This window comes from Narcine bancroftii, chromosome 10 (genome assembly GCF_036971445.1).
Source record: "Narcine bancroftii isolate sNarBan1 chromosome 10, sNarBan1.hap1, whole genome shotgun sequence".
NCBI lineage: Eukaryota > Metazoa > Chordata > Chondrichthyes > Torpediniformes > Narcinidae > Narcine > Narcine bancroftii.
The window spans coordinates 23,160,419-23,175,566 of NC_091478.1; the positions used below are offsets into that span (position 1 = coordinate 23,160,419).

General features: G+C 41.0%; 1 protein-coding gene across 3 annotated transcripts in view; it reads left to right on the top strand.

Annotated features, from left to right (window-relative positions):
• wbp1la (WW domain binding protein 1-like a) overlaps positions 1-15,148 on the top strand; it is an 88,800-nt gene continuing 73,652 nt past the window's right edge. For 2 of the 3 annotated variants that reach the window (XM_069900164.1, XM_069900165.1), the window contains exon 1: positions 1-166. In XM_069900164.1, the coding sequence (XP_069756265.1) occupies positions 89-166 (78 nt within the window). In that variant the 5' untranslated portion in view covers positions 1-88. Of the gene's footprint in view, positions 167-848; positions 903-15,148 lie in introns of those variants that run through there. The other variant, XM_069900167.1, reaches the window with a different exon arrangement.

A 15,148-nucleotide genomic window follows, 5' to 3' on the forward strand; every position in this document is an offset into this window, starting at 1 on the left:
GGCGGCGGACGACTCGGCGGCGAGTGTTGGAAGTCTCCCCGGGAGCCGGGGAGGGTGGGAGCCGTCGGCGGTGGGCGCAGGGTGAGCGATGGACAAGGTTCTGCTCACCATGGTCGTTTTGTTGCCGCAGATCTTTCCTGTCCAGCTGGCCGGGGTGCAAGCCCAGGTAAGCGGAAACAAAGCGCTGGCCTTTTAAATATGTTTCCATTTAAATCACCAAGCCCCTCAGTTGCTCAGTCATCAATGGGCTCCAGGACATTGAAGCCACCCCAGGCTTCGGGTGCATGACAATAATGGGACATTTTCACTCCTCAAATGCGTCAATCCGGTCTCCCCGATATTTATTGCAAAAAAAAAACCCATTTTATTGACATGCACTTTGAATTTCCTTTCATACTTTCGATTTGGGGAAAATGCACATTTTGCAGCACAGTTTTCACCATAATATTTGTCTCATCTGAATGTGTTTTAAGTTTGTGTTGGCGTTGGTTTTGTCCCCAATGGTGCATGTTTGGGGCTAGTTTGTAACCCTATCAATTCAGAAGGTTTGGGGTTGTTTCAGCTTCCTCTTCAATTTGCTGGAGGTTCTACTGCCAATTATTAGATATACTGTACTTGTAATGGACATTGACAATTGGCAGTGTTTGGGGTTGGTGAGGGGGAGGGTGTTCATCCTCTTGAGGTGGGGGGTGGGGAAGGGAGGCTTCATTACTCTCCGTTCTGGTAAATCAGGTGGTTGCAAGAACAGGGAAGTTCATCTGAGATTGCCCAACTTTTTCCACGTTAATTCATTTCACTTTTAATGAATTTGCAACGTGCAAAATGGCTGCTGTACTCTCCCCTGAATTGTTAGACTGGAAGGAATGTATTCACTGTATGACAACTATTTAAAGTTGACACAGGTGATTGGCCTACTTTTATGGATGTGATTTTTTAAATTTCTAGCATTAAGGCACTGTGGTAATAATGTATTAATTTTTATGGTTGGGAATATTTTGTAAACTGTTGCGGTCTGTTTCAGTTAAATGCATACTGAATACTTAGGAATAACCAATACAGGATATCAGAATTTATTGTCATTAACTTATCATTGCAGCACCATTACAGGTGCAAATATTGCTATAAATTACATTTCAAAAAATAAATTGGTGCCAAAGAAGAGAAAGTGAGGTAGTGTCTGTGGGCCATTGTCCATTCAGAAATCTGATGACGGAGGCGAAGATGCTATTTTTGTACCATTGGGTGTTTGTCCAGGCTCCTGTCCATCCTTCCTGGTGGTAGCAGTGAGAAGAGGGTTTGGCCTGGGTGGTGGGGGTCCTTGAGAATAGAGGCTGTTTTCTTAAGCCACCACCTCTTGTAGATGTAGATCAGTGAAGACTGATCCCCATGATGTCTGAGTTCACATCCTCTGTAACCTTTTCCTGTCCTGTCCATGGGTACCTTCTTACCAGACAGTGACACCCAGGAATTTGAAGATTCTTATCCCTTTCCACTGCTGACCCCTCGATGAGGGCTGGTGTTTGTTCTTATTTCCCCATCCTGAAGTTAACATGGTTCCTTAGCTTTGCTCATGTTGAGTGCAAGGTTGTTGTTGTGACACCTCTCAACCACCTGATCTGTCTCCCTCCTGTTCGCTTCCTCATTGCCGTCTGTGATTCTGCCAATGACCGTGGTTTTTTCAACAAATTTGTAGATGGCATTTGAATTGTGCCTAGCCCCATAGTCATGGGTGTAAAGCGAGTGACTTTCTACTGTTTTTTTTTTGCATTATTTGGGGGTAATTTATGGCTGAAATCAATAAGCTGGAGATGTATGAAATGATAGCAATTTCTGTACTGAAGAATCATGAACACCTGACTATGATGTAACCCTGTTGGATGTTCAGAGCTATGTTTTGAACTGTATCATGAAATTCCAACTCTTCATTTATCTTTTGTTACTTTATACCTGAAGCTGTGTGGTGATTTCCTTTGTATGCCTTATATGCCGGGTTTTGAACTTTAAAAATGTCTTTCACACCAAGTATAAAATCCGAACCCTATCAGCGAAGTCTCAGCACTCCCCAGCGTGGTCCATCCGCCCAGTCTGACTCCCGTTGGCTCTGTACAGGTTTTAAATGACCTGTTAAGGGAGCTGATGTTTGTTATTTTAATAAAATTTAAATATTCACTGGGTAATTTGAAAGTACCATGACAGCATCACTCCACTATTCAATGGGTTATTGGGGCAGTAAGACTTGGGATAGACTTATACAGTGAGTATAGCTCAAAACCTACATTTTGGGTGAAATTTGGGGAGGTCATCTTACACACACATCGTCTTATACACCAGTATATACGGTAATTGTAGGTCAGTATTTTTTTGTTGTTGTCCTTCCCCAAAGTTTTAGCGATTTCCTCACATAATATGACGCAAGGATTGGGAAGCTGGAGTGAACCATTTTAGCTGAAGTTTTAGCACGTGTAAAAGGCCAAGTGGCAGTTGGATATATTGTCATTTTCATTGAATATGCAAATTATTGAAAATTTAACCTGTGCAGCAGTGGTGCTTGGAAATAATGCAATTAAAGATTTCTTTCAGGATGCATTTTTTGAGCAATTGGATGTTGGTTTATGACTGTTCCTCTTCAGAGCAGCACTGGGACCTGTGGTTTCCAAAGTTCTGCCCCACAGGTGGTTTAGAATCAGAATTTATTGTCCTGAACAAGTCACAAAATTTATTGTTTTGCAACAGCATCACAGTGTAAACATTCATGTAAAACCATCATACAAAAATAAATTTAAAATAAGAAGTGCACGAAAAGTCAAATTAAGGCAGTGTCTTCATTCAGGAATCTGGCAGTGGGGGGAAAAGCTGTCCTTGTGTTACTGAGTGCTTGTCTTCATCTCCTGTACCTTTTTCTGATGTTAGCAGAGTGAAGAGGGCATGGCTTGGGTGCTGGGTGTCCTTGAGGATAGAGGCTGATTTCTTAAGAGACTGCCTCTTCTAGATGTCCTTCATGGAGTGAAGACTGGTGCCCGTGATGTCATAAGCTGAGTTATCAGCCCGCTGGATTTTTTTCCTTGTCCTGAACGTTGGCACCTCCATACCAGACAATGATGCAACTAGCCAGAATGCTTTCCATGGTGCACCTGTGGAAGTTTTGGAGAGTCTTCGGTCACATACTGAATCTTGTCAAACACCTTACAATGTAGAGCCACTGGTGACTCTTCTTTGTGATTACATCAGGACAAATCCTGATATATTGACACTCAGGAACCTGAAATTCTTGACCTTCTCCACTGCTGACCCCTTAGTGAGGATGGTTCGTGTTCTCCTAATTTCCTCCTGAAGTCCACAATCATCTCCTTGGTTTTGCTAATGTTGAGTGCAAGGATGCTGATGTGAACCACTCAACAAACCACTCATCCCTCTCCTGTACACCTTCTCATTGTCATTTGTGATTGTGCCAACAACTGTGGGGTCATTGGCAAATTTCAGTCCAGTTCAAGTTTATTATTATTTGACTGTACGTGTTCAACCTGATGGAACAACATTTCTCCAGACCAACACACACAATACATACTCGCATATATAATACAATTTCCAATAAAGGCATACTAATATTTTGGGATACTTCATTACAGGATACTGTTCATCAATCTCACAACCTGCGGAATGAAGCTATTTCCCAGTCTGTTAGTCCTGATTTTGATGCTCTTATACCACCACCTGGATGGTAGTGGGTCAAAGATATGGTGTCGAAGATGGAAATCATTGCGAAAAGTCACCATGTTCATTATTCTATCATGCATCTCTCCATATTATAAGTTAATGAGCTGGATAGTTGGGGCCTGTTTCCATCGAGCATTTTCTATGTTCCAACCTGTGGAGAAGTAATTATTAGGTAGTAAAGCACCAGGCATTTCCAGATAATCACATTAAATAAAATAAGCTGTTTGAGAACATGCTCCTGTAATGTATATAGGCTGATACACAAACCAATTGTTCTTCTGTCCTTGATCTGCGAGGCTATAAACAATTGTGGATTATGTTGCAATAGACACAGGTGGGGTAGTGATGCTGGAATGTTGGTCTAGATGCAGCAGTATCTGGATGGGTAAAGCTGAAAAACACCAAAGATCAAAACCAGTATGGGAGTTCCATACAGAACAGCCCTCCCACCCCCCCCCCAAACTTTACCATCTCCTCCCACGCAATGTCCTTTTTCTCACCATGCCTGTTGCCATTTGCTCATGTGGTTCTGTCTCTCAAATCCTCTCCTCCCCCTCCTGGATTCTGTCCATCTCCCCTCTCCTCTTTATATTGATGTTATCTCCCCCTTCTCCACATTTGGTCTCAACCCGAAACATCGACACTGCATTTCCCTCCACTGTTGCTGCCCGACCTGGTGAGTTTGTCCACCCATCTGTATTTCTCCACAGTTTCTTGTCTGTTGAGGGGGATTTCCTAGGGTGAAAAGGGGACCAGTACGTCACGGAACTAACTGGAGAGGAAGCCATGGAGAGAAGTGACCATGAACTAAGAGAGTGCTGCACTAGATTGAGTGTGGAGTCCTGAACTGAAGTATGGTATGTGACAAGAGTTGGCTAAGGTGGATTAAGCAAGTTTAAAAAAAACTTATATGATCTAGTCTGGTGAAAGGCCCTTTTGGCCCATGAAACCAGTGCAGTCCAATTACATCCAAATAATCTAGCAGCCCTGTGCATATTTAGAGAGTGGGAGGAAACCAAAACACCTGGGGAAAACCTACGAAGGTCACTGGGAGAATGTACAAACTCCTTACACCTGTGTCACTGGTACTGTAATGGCGTAGTACTAACCATGCTGCTCCTTTAGGGTGGACGTTGGATCGATGATGGCAAATATTTAAGAAGCACACAAATATCACCCTCTACAATTTTTTAAATATAGTATTGAAGGCTAAACAGATCAAGAAGTGTATGGAGAAAGGAGGAACAGGTTACTGATATGGATAATCAGCATCGTTGTAATGGATGGTACAGCAGGCTCAAAGGGCTGAATGGCCTACTAATTTGTCATGGTGTTATGGTTATTGAACCATTATTGAATGGTTAGTGCTATCTGTGCTTTCTTTAGAAGTTGCATACTGAGCTGTCATTAATTAGCCATGGGATACATTAACAAGGGAATAAACAAGAGAACCTGTTCTTCAGATGGTGATGTGTTTGTTCCAAGATGTTAAATATCAATGGAATCGCCCTGGTGAGGTCGAAAGGTTACTTTGGGATATTTAAATAGAATGAATGCAGATGGAGAGGAAAATGGAAAGGCATGGTGGGAAAAGGGAAAATACACCTGGTTTTTGACGATGAAAGGGAAGATGGTGGTCTAACAGCTCTTCTTGCATTTTCAAAAGTTGGCGTTGTGTAATACTTGAGCTTAAAAGAAACCACCTGCATGGATAGGAAGGATGTAACGATTGACAAGGAAATCTGAAAGAGGAGTAGGAGCAGGCCGCCTGTCATAAATTGGGTGACCACTTCACTGAACACCTGTGAGCCTACAGCAGCCATTCTCAACCTTTTTCTGACTGTGCCCCCCTCCCCTTATTGGAGTATTCAATAGGAATATAGGGCCTAATTCTGCTGTCATGCTCTATAAAAGATTAGATGCACAAGTAGTTAAGTAGTCAAGGACTGATAGTCAAGATGGCTTTGTGTGTGGTAGGTTGTGTTTAACCAATCTTGTAGAGTTTTTAGAGGAGATTACCAGGAAAGTTGATTAAGGAAAAGCTGTAGATATTGTCTACAAAGGCCTTTGACAAGGTCCTCATGGGAGGTTAGGAAGGTTCAGTTGCTCAGTATTCGCAGTGAGGTAGTAAACTGGATTCAATTTTGGCTTTATTTGAGAAGCCAGAAAGTGGCAGTGGATGATTACCTCTCAGACTGGAGGCCTGTGACTAGTGGTGTGCCTCAAGGTGCTGGGTCCACTGTTGTTTATCATCCATATCAATGATCTGGATGATAATGTGATAAATTGGATCAGCAAGTTTGCAGATGACACTAAGATTGGAGGTTTAGTGGACTGTGAGAAAGGTTTTTAAAGCTTGCAGAGGGATCTGGACCAGCCGGAAAAATAGGGTTGCAAAATGGCAGATGGAATTTAATGCAGACAAATGTGAGGTGTTGCATTTTGAAGGACAAACCAAGGTAGTAAATAACACGATAAATAGTAGGGCAATGAAGAGTGCAGTAGAAAGAGGGATCTGGCAATATAAACATATAATTCCCTGAAAGTGGCATCACAGCTGGATAGGGTTGCAAAGAGAGCTATTGGCACATTGGCCTCATAAATCAAAGTGTTGAGTATAGGAGTTGGGCTGTTACAGTAATGTTGTATAAGACAACAGTGAGGCCAAACTTGGAGTATTGTGTGCTGTTTTGGACACCTAACTAAAGGAAAGATATCAATAAGATTGAAAGAGTGCAGAAAGGACTTGAGAAACTGAGTTACAGGGAAAGGCTGAACAGGTTAGGACTTTATTCCCTGGAGCATAGAAGAATTATGGGAGAATTTTGATGGGGATAGATAGAGGAAATGCAAGTAATCTTTTTCCACTGAGGCTCAGTGAGATGCAAACCAGAGGATATTTGCTACCATCGGGTAAAAGGTACTAGAGCCTAAGACAAGCACTCAGCAGCACAAGGACAGCTTCTTCCTGAATAAGCAATGAACCAAAGACGCTGCCAGACTTTTTGTGCGCTAATATTGTAATTATTATTATTGCTAATTTATTTTTATAGTAATATTATAAGATGGTATAATATGTATGCTTGCCCTATGATGCAGTCACAAAACACTGAATTTCATGACTTGTTCATTTCAATAAATTGTGATTCTGGTAAAGGGCTTAAGCCAGAAACATTGGTGATTTATCTTTTCTATGTAAAGTACACTGTTTGATCTGCTAAGTTTCTCCAGCATTGTGCTTTTACTTCACCCACAGTATCTGTGGTTTACATGGGGCAAGGGTGAATGTTTAAGGGGAATATTAGGGAACTTCACACAGAGAGTAGTGGGAATATGGAAGAAGCTGTCAGCTGAAGTGGTGAATGTGGGCTCAATTTTAACATTTATGAAACATTTGGACAGGGTGGAAGGGGCATGGATGGATATGGAGTTGGGTGCAGGTCAGTGGGACTAGGCAGAATATAATAGTTCAGAAGAGGCTGGAAGGGCCTATTTCTACGCTGGAACAGTCTATGGTTCTATGTTGTAAGACAAATGTAATCAGACAACTTGATGAGAATTTCCACTGGCTGAAGAAGATGGAATGAAAAAGTAATAATGACCGTATTGGAAAATGTTATGGATGAAGATTTTGGCAACGTGCTGTATTCATCATATTTGTAACCAGCAAAGAAGAAGACCTGGGATTCTGATTGGCCAGTTCAGATCTGGGACTGAATTGCCTGTACTGCTCTAAAAATCTGTATATAGCTTCAAATGTCTGAAACATTTCACTCCACCTGTTTAACAAATACTGTAGCTGCTGGAAGCCTGAAATATCACAAAGTAGTGGAAACAATCAGTGGGTCTAGCAGTAGCTGTGGAAAGGGTCTCTGCTCAAAATGTCAGCTTTCCCTCTGCCTCCACAGGCATTGCTTGACCTGGTGAGTTCTTCCAGCAGTGTTTTATTTTGAAACCGTTAATATCACTGGATTATTCAAAAGGTTTGTTTCTGGTACAAAAAAAGAATCATGACAGACAACTTCGAGGTGAACACAAAGATAATTTCAGATTTGCTGTATCACGAAGGAAGTGGGAGAAACATTACATTAACTCTTATCGAATGTAGCACGTTTAATTGCATAATAATGCTGACACGTTGCATTTGTTCAGCTCACCTAAAAATGTTTTGCCGCTGATTTTCATTTGTACTCATCATAGGATGGCTCTTGTGTCAGTGTCCAACAATAGTCAGCCAGCATTAATGGATTCCAGTTGCCCTGATGCTATTTTTCCATGGTCGCAATGTCCTGGTGAAACCTTTCACCATGTTGGACACTGACTGCACCAAGATCAGCAGGGAAGATGTCCAAGTGCGAACGCAGAAAATGAATGTTCAATGGCATGTTGCACTTCGTAGTTTTGCATGCTTGAAGTAGACTTAAAATATGACAGGAAATCACAAAAATAAGTTGTATCTTTTTTAAAAAAAAAAAGTTGTGTGATTGAAAATTTTTAAGGTAAAGTACACCCAAAGTGTTCAGAAAGCAAAATCTTCATTGTCCAATGCATTTTAGGTTGATGATCCTGGATTGGAACATAGTAAGTCACACTGAGGGTCAGACACTGTCATGTAGGTAAACAAGGCAGTTGATTTGTATGCAGCATTCTCATCAACAATAATGTGGATAAATAGCTAAATTTCTTGGGCTCTTGTTAGGAGAGGGAATGTTGGTCGGACATTGAGCATCCTGCTTCTTGATCGTGCCAAGTTTTGCTGATGGTTTAGTGAGTAGGTCCATTGTCCATTGTAGTCCCTGATCTTAGACCAGAGCAATCCATTTTCAATCTGCAGTCTGTACTGCTTTGACCAGTATAGCCATGGGGCCAGGTGGAATGCATTAACTCTGCAAAATCAAATCAACAAAGACAATACTTTTGAAAGCTTTTGGATGATAATGGACACCTCACAGAGAAAGGAACATGAACATCACGAACATTAATAAGAACCAAAGTAAGAGAGGGTGTTGGCTGTATGGTTCCTCATCCCTTCTCCATTGTTCATGGCCAGTCTCATCATGGCTTCAGCTCCACTCTCCTGTTTGTTCTGCATGATCATTGGCTTTTAAAATGTTAAGACCACAAAATTTAGGAAAAGATATAGGCCATTCAGACCCATCGTGTCTGTCCTGCCATTCAAATCGTGGCTGATGCATTTTTTCCTTTTAACTCCATTCTCTTGCCTTCCTCCCCATAATCTTCGATGTCCTTGCTAATCAAGAATATATCATTCACTGGTTTAAGTACACGCAATGACTTGGCCACCACAGCCCCTTGTGACAACAAATTCCACAAACTGAAGAAACGTCTACTCATCTCTGTTTTAAAAGATTGGCCTTTTATTCTGAGGCTGTGCCCTCTGGTCCTCAACTCTCCCACAACTAGAAACATCTTCTCCACTCCATCGGAATATTTTGATGAGATTTCCCCTCAGCCTTCTAAACTCCAGTGAGTACAGTTGCAGGGCTATCAAATACTCCTACATTAACCCTCTCATTCCCAGGATCATTCTTATAAACCTCTGGATCCTCTCCAATGCCAGCATATTTTCCTTGAACTGCATGCAAAAGTCCAAATCTGGTCTGACCAGCACCTTATAAAACCTCAGCATTACATCTTTGTTTTTTATATTCTAGTCTTCTGAAAATGAACACTAACATTACATTTTCCTTCCTTATTACTGACTCATCCTGCAAGTTACCCTTTAGAGAGTCTTCCCAGTCCCTTTGGTCCTCCGCTTTCTGTATTCTCCCCCATTTAGAAAATAGACTTCTTTATTCCTTCCCCCAAACACTTCAGTACGCTACATTCTATCTGTTACTTCTTTGTCCATTCTTCTAACCTATCGAAACCCCTCTGAAGATGCCCAACTTCATTAGCACTACCTGCCCCTCCACCTATGTTCATGTGATCTGCAAATTTTGCCACAAAACCTTCAATTGCATCATGTTGTAATTCAACCTCCATAACTTTTGGGATAAGTGTTCCAAAGATTTGTGATCCTCATTTCTAAGTAAAATAGACAGCTCCTCATTCTGAAACTGATCTTGAGTTCTGCAAACTGATCTTGAGTTCTATGTTGCCCCTTGATGGAAAAGACTCTCTTGGTATCTACCCTGTTCAGCCACTTAATATCTTGTGCTTAGGGTAGCTGATCTTAAGATCAGCCAAAATCACTTCTCATTCTTCCAAATTATAATGAATATAATTTCAACGTTTCAACACTATAAAACTCTCTTATCTCAAAAACTAACCCGGAGAGCCTTCTCTGAACTCGAATACAAGGATAGTCCTCAAATGAGATGATCAAGATTGTGCATAGTACTGCTTGTGTGCTACCATGTACAATTGAGCAGGTTGTTGGCATTGGTTTTAAGAATGGTCAGATAGTTGAACATGCTGCTGCAGAAGCGTCGTTGGCACTTGCAGTGTCGTGACCTCAACCTTGTGCATTGCAAAGAAGGCACGGGCATAGATTGGCAAGAACATTATTTTAATCTGTTTGTTGCAACTTGCCTTCAATGTATTTGTATAAACAATATCGTTGCGGGAGAAAACTTCAAGTTTATCCAGTCATCCTTCAAAGGTGTCTCATCGTATCTGATTCAAGAGGTGATTCTTCCTGCTTCAGAATTTCTCTCCTCTCCTGCTTATACTACACAAACCCTTGATGAAGGGTTCAAGCCCAAAATGTCAGTTATATCTTTATTGTTGCTATATTACACTGTTTGACTTGTTGAGTTTCTCCAGCATGGTGTTTTTACTTCAACCACTATCTCTGCAGTCATTTGTGTTTTACTCCTCTGCTCTACACTGACCCTTGGCTCCCCATGCACCAAAAGTGTGTCTGCTTTTCCCTCAAATATATACTTGCAGGATGAGCTACATTTCGCTGTTCTATACTTTTGTTCCAGCAAACTTTTTTTTAAATAGCAAAACTTCCTATTTAGACATCTACATCCTGGAATCCTCTGACAGAGGAGCTGATAGAAGATCCCAAATCTTCATGAAATTGAGAATTTTATTCAGCCTCCAAACCTTTTCATTGTTCAAGTCCGGTGTGTGTAATCTTTCCTTTCAACTCAAATTGTTATTACCACCATCCATGTCGGCAAAACTTCTTCCAGTAGTTCTGTTGTCCTTCTGCAATGCAAAATATAACACTAGACGCCAGCTATTTTTTTGATAAAACCAAATGCAGACTCCTTGACCTTGATTTTTAGCTCACATCCTTAGCTGCACAATTAGTTTTGACTTGTTTACTTGACTGTTAATGAAACGTTGAGCCAACAGTTTATCAATCCATCCACTAAATTCCTCGGCAGCTTTCCCAATCTTGGCTCAAACAAACTTACTGAGTAACATGTTACATACTCTAGGTTCCAGTTAATTATAGTTTTATCCTTGTGTGTGTAGATCCTGGTGTATAATGCTTCCTGTGTATTATTGAATATTGATTAGTGCTACTGGTGGTGAGAATCAGAATTTATTGTCATGAACATGTCACAAAATTTGTCATTTGCCACATGTATGTAAACCAGTCTTTTTCGACCTTTTTCCTTCCACTCACATCCCACTTTAAGTAATCCCTGTGGCATCAATGATCTGTGATTAGTAAGGGATTGCTTAAGGTGTTATGTGAGTGGGAAGGGAAGGTTCGGAATCACGGCTCTAGACCCAATTGTTACTAAAATATTTTACTTGAGAAAAATGGTCCTTGGCCCATTTCCTTTGGAGTTCTGAAACCGTGCACATCATGAGTCAATTAGGTATGATTAAAACAGTGGTTCTCAACCTTTTTCTTTCCACCCACATATCACATTAATCACAGAGCAACTATGGCATAACTTAAAGTGGGATGTGAGTGGAAAGAAAAAGGTTGAGAACAACTGATGTCAACCAAAATAAATTTTAAAAAATAGCGCAAGAAAAAAAAATCAAAGTTAGGCAGTGTCTCTGGTTCATTGCTCATTCAGGAATCTGATAACAGAGGGGAAGAAGCTGTGCTTGTGCCGCTGAGTGCTCGTCTTCAGGCTGCTGTATCTTTTTCTGACGGTAGCAGAGAGAACAGGGCACGGTCTGGGTGGTGGATGTCCTTGAGGATAGAGGCTGCTTTCTTAAGAGACCACCTCTTCTAGATATCCTTTTTTTTATTAATTTTTTTTTATTTTTCACACTATGAACCATACTGACCAAAATACACACAAACATTTCCCTCTTGAATATACACAGTGTCATTTTCTCCCCTTCCCCCCCCTTTCCCCCCCTCCCTTCCCTCCCTCCCTTCCCTCCCTCCTTCACCCCCCCTCCCCACCCACTCAATGTTCAACATATATGATACATTAAAACCCATTAAACAATGTCATCACACAATGAAAATAAACAAGAAATTTGTGTCATCTACTTTTACATACTGGGTCAGTTCATTTTGTCTTCTTCTCATTCTGTCATTTTGGGTGGTGGAGGTCCATGGTAGGCCTTCTCTGTTGTGTTCCATGTATGGTTCCCAAATTTGTTCGAATACTGTGATGTTATTTCTTAAATTATATGTTATTTTTTTCCAGTGGAATACATTTATTCATTTCTATGTACCATTGCTGTATTCTCATATCCTTAATGGAGCGAAGTCTGGTGCCCGTGTTGTAACAGGCCGAGTTAACAACCCTCTAGAGTTTTTTTCCCGTCCTGAGTGTTGGCACCTCCACACCAAACAGTGATGCAACCAGCCAGAATGCTCTCCACAATACACTTGAAGAAGTTTTCAAGATTACCCATCCCTTCTCCCATTCAAAGCTGCTTGCAAAAGAAAGGCTATTTTTCAATAACCTTTTCCAAGAATTAGATTAAAAAATACAGTGCATCGACCCTGGTCTTCCCCACTGGAGCTTCACCGGAATCGGCTTCCACCATGATCAGAATCAGGTTTATTGTCTTGAACGTGTATTATGAAATTTGTTTTGCAGCAGTAGCAAATAGTGAAAAACAAGATGCAAAAATTACTATAATTTGCAATTTCTTAAATACCAGATTTAAAAGAAGGGGCAAAAAGAGAAAAAGTGAGTTAATGTCCATGAGTTCATTGTCTATTCAAAAATCTGACAGCAGAGGGGAAGAAGCTGTTTTTGTACTGTTTGGTGTTCGTCATCTGGCTCCTGTACCTCCTTCCTGATAGCAGTAGTAAGAAGGAGGCATGGCCTGGGTGGTGACCATCCTTGATGATAGAGCTGCTTTCTTGAGGCACCGGCTCTTAAAGATGTCTTTAGAAGAGTGAAGACTAATGGCCATGATGGTGCTGGCTGACTTTACAACCCTCTGTAACCTATTCCTGTCCTGTGGATTGGCACCTCCAGTCAGAAAGCTCTCCAGGGTACATGGTTCACCTGTTCTAACTTTTCTTATTGTCTTAACACAATTTACATGCTATCCCTTCCATGGAGTTTGAGCAACAGCCCAGTGATTACTGTTCATGCTGTTGTATAGGGTGAACCTCGAAATTTAATAATGTCCTCTTAAAATGGATCGTCTTATTCGCTGGGTCTAAAATCCGAACCTTGACAGTGAAGTCTCAACACCACTGCCATCTTCCCACCGGTTCTGATACAATCATGTACATGTCCAGTTAGTTATCAATGAAGCCTCAGTGTTCCCCCATCCATCCAGTCTGACTGCTTTCGACTCTCTACAAGCTTTAAATGGCCTGAAAAGGAGCTGAAGATGGTTTATTTTAAAATATGCTAGTAAAATTAAAACCTTTACAAGATAAATTGGTATTAAAATATTGTGATTTGCTTTTAACTGCATTCTATGGTTAGCTGTAAGTGCCAGATTTGGGGTCATATTATACAAAGGGTATAATTCAAAAACCTAATTTTTGTGGAAATTCTGGAGGTTGTCCTATACATGAGTCATCCTATGTGCTGGCATATATGTTACATTAGAGTCCATAGATTAATGTTTCCTGTGAAAACTGGGTCTGTAACTACTGAAAGAATTCGTCCAAATGACCCATATAGATCTGGCCATACAGTTACTTCATACAATCTATTTTCTTAGATGTTCAATGAAGCCATTTGGTCCTTCAAATCAATTATGTTTGTGCGTGTGTGTTTGGGGAGGGATTTGTCCTTCCATGTTGACTGCCGCTCCAAGGAATTGGACGGGAAGGAGGACTGCTGAATGTTGAATTTTCAACAAAAATGTCTCTGGTTTGAAAGTGACATGGGAGTGTGCAGATTGATCTCTGGGACTTGATGTGAACAGCATGCAGTTGTTCCGAAACTAATGCTGCTCTAAGATGATTTATTTAAAGGTTGGGTCCCATTGGCCATTACCTGGGTACAAAATGTGCTTTATTTACTATACTCTTTCTAACTTTCTATTCCACGTCAAAGAAAAAAAACTAAAGAAGGCTACTTCTTCATTCTTTTTGCCTCGTCTTAACTTTTCCGAAGTTTTCTCTTTGCTGAATCATGGGTGCAATTCCGCGAGGAGTGAAAGTTGTCCATCAGCAAATGGCCGACTATTCCTTGACGTGTGAACCTGAGTGGTGGTGGCAACTAAGCATTGCAGCAGAACTGAATGGCAAAGCCAAGATCAGTTGTTGGGTCACTAACAAGTGCGTTTTGTTTACTTGGCTCTATTGCCAGTTAGGGTGATGACATGACTGCCCACATGGGCTCAGCTGAGGTCTACTAACTCGACCCAGAACACACCTCAAGCATGCAGTCTGGCTGCACGTGACAATCATTGTGGTGGGTGCAAAGCAAATCAAAGTCACACTGTTTTATGCATTGGGTAACATTGAACCATGCGACGAACAGCATTGTCCTGTTGCTGAAATGAAAGCATTTATTTGAGTGCATGTCTGGGATCAATCATAGGGAAATGCTTGGACGCCCATAATTAAAGAAGTAGAAACAGAGCACCTAGAAAATGGCCAGAGTTGACATGGCTTTGGGAAAGTGAAATTGTTTGACAAAACTGTTAGCTTTGAGGTTGTTGTTGCTTGTAGAATAGACCAGAGGGAAGATGCGGGAGTAGGCTGGGCCCTTAGGCCTGCTGCACCATTTAATGGCTAATCTGCCCTGGCCTCAACCTTTCTTTTCCACTAGTTTCCCATAGTCCTCAATTTCCTGATCTATCGAAAATTTAACTCCCTCCATTTTAAATGCACCTGTTGATCTATTTGCCACTTCTCTTCTAGGGCAGAGAATTCCAGAGCCACCACCCTTTGAGAAGAGAAAATCAGAAGTATTTTTTGTTTTAATTGACTGGTCCCTTAGGGGTAGATAACTAGTTGTACATAATTTGAATGTTATTTTGCACTGTCTCTTCTCTCTTTCAATCTTTTTAGTGAGTTTTATAGAACACAAGGTAACCAAATATGAAGAATATA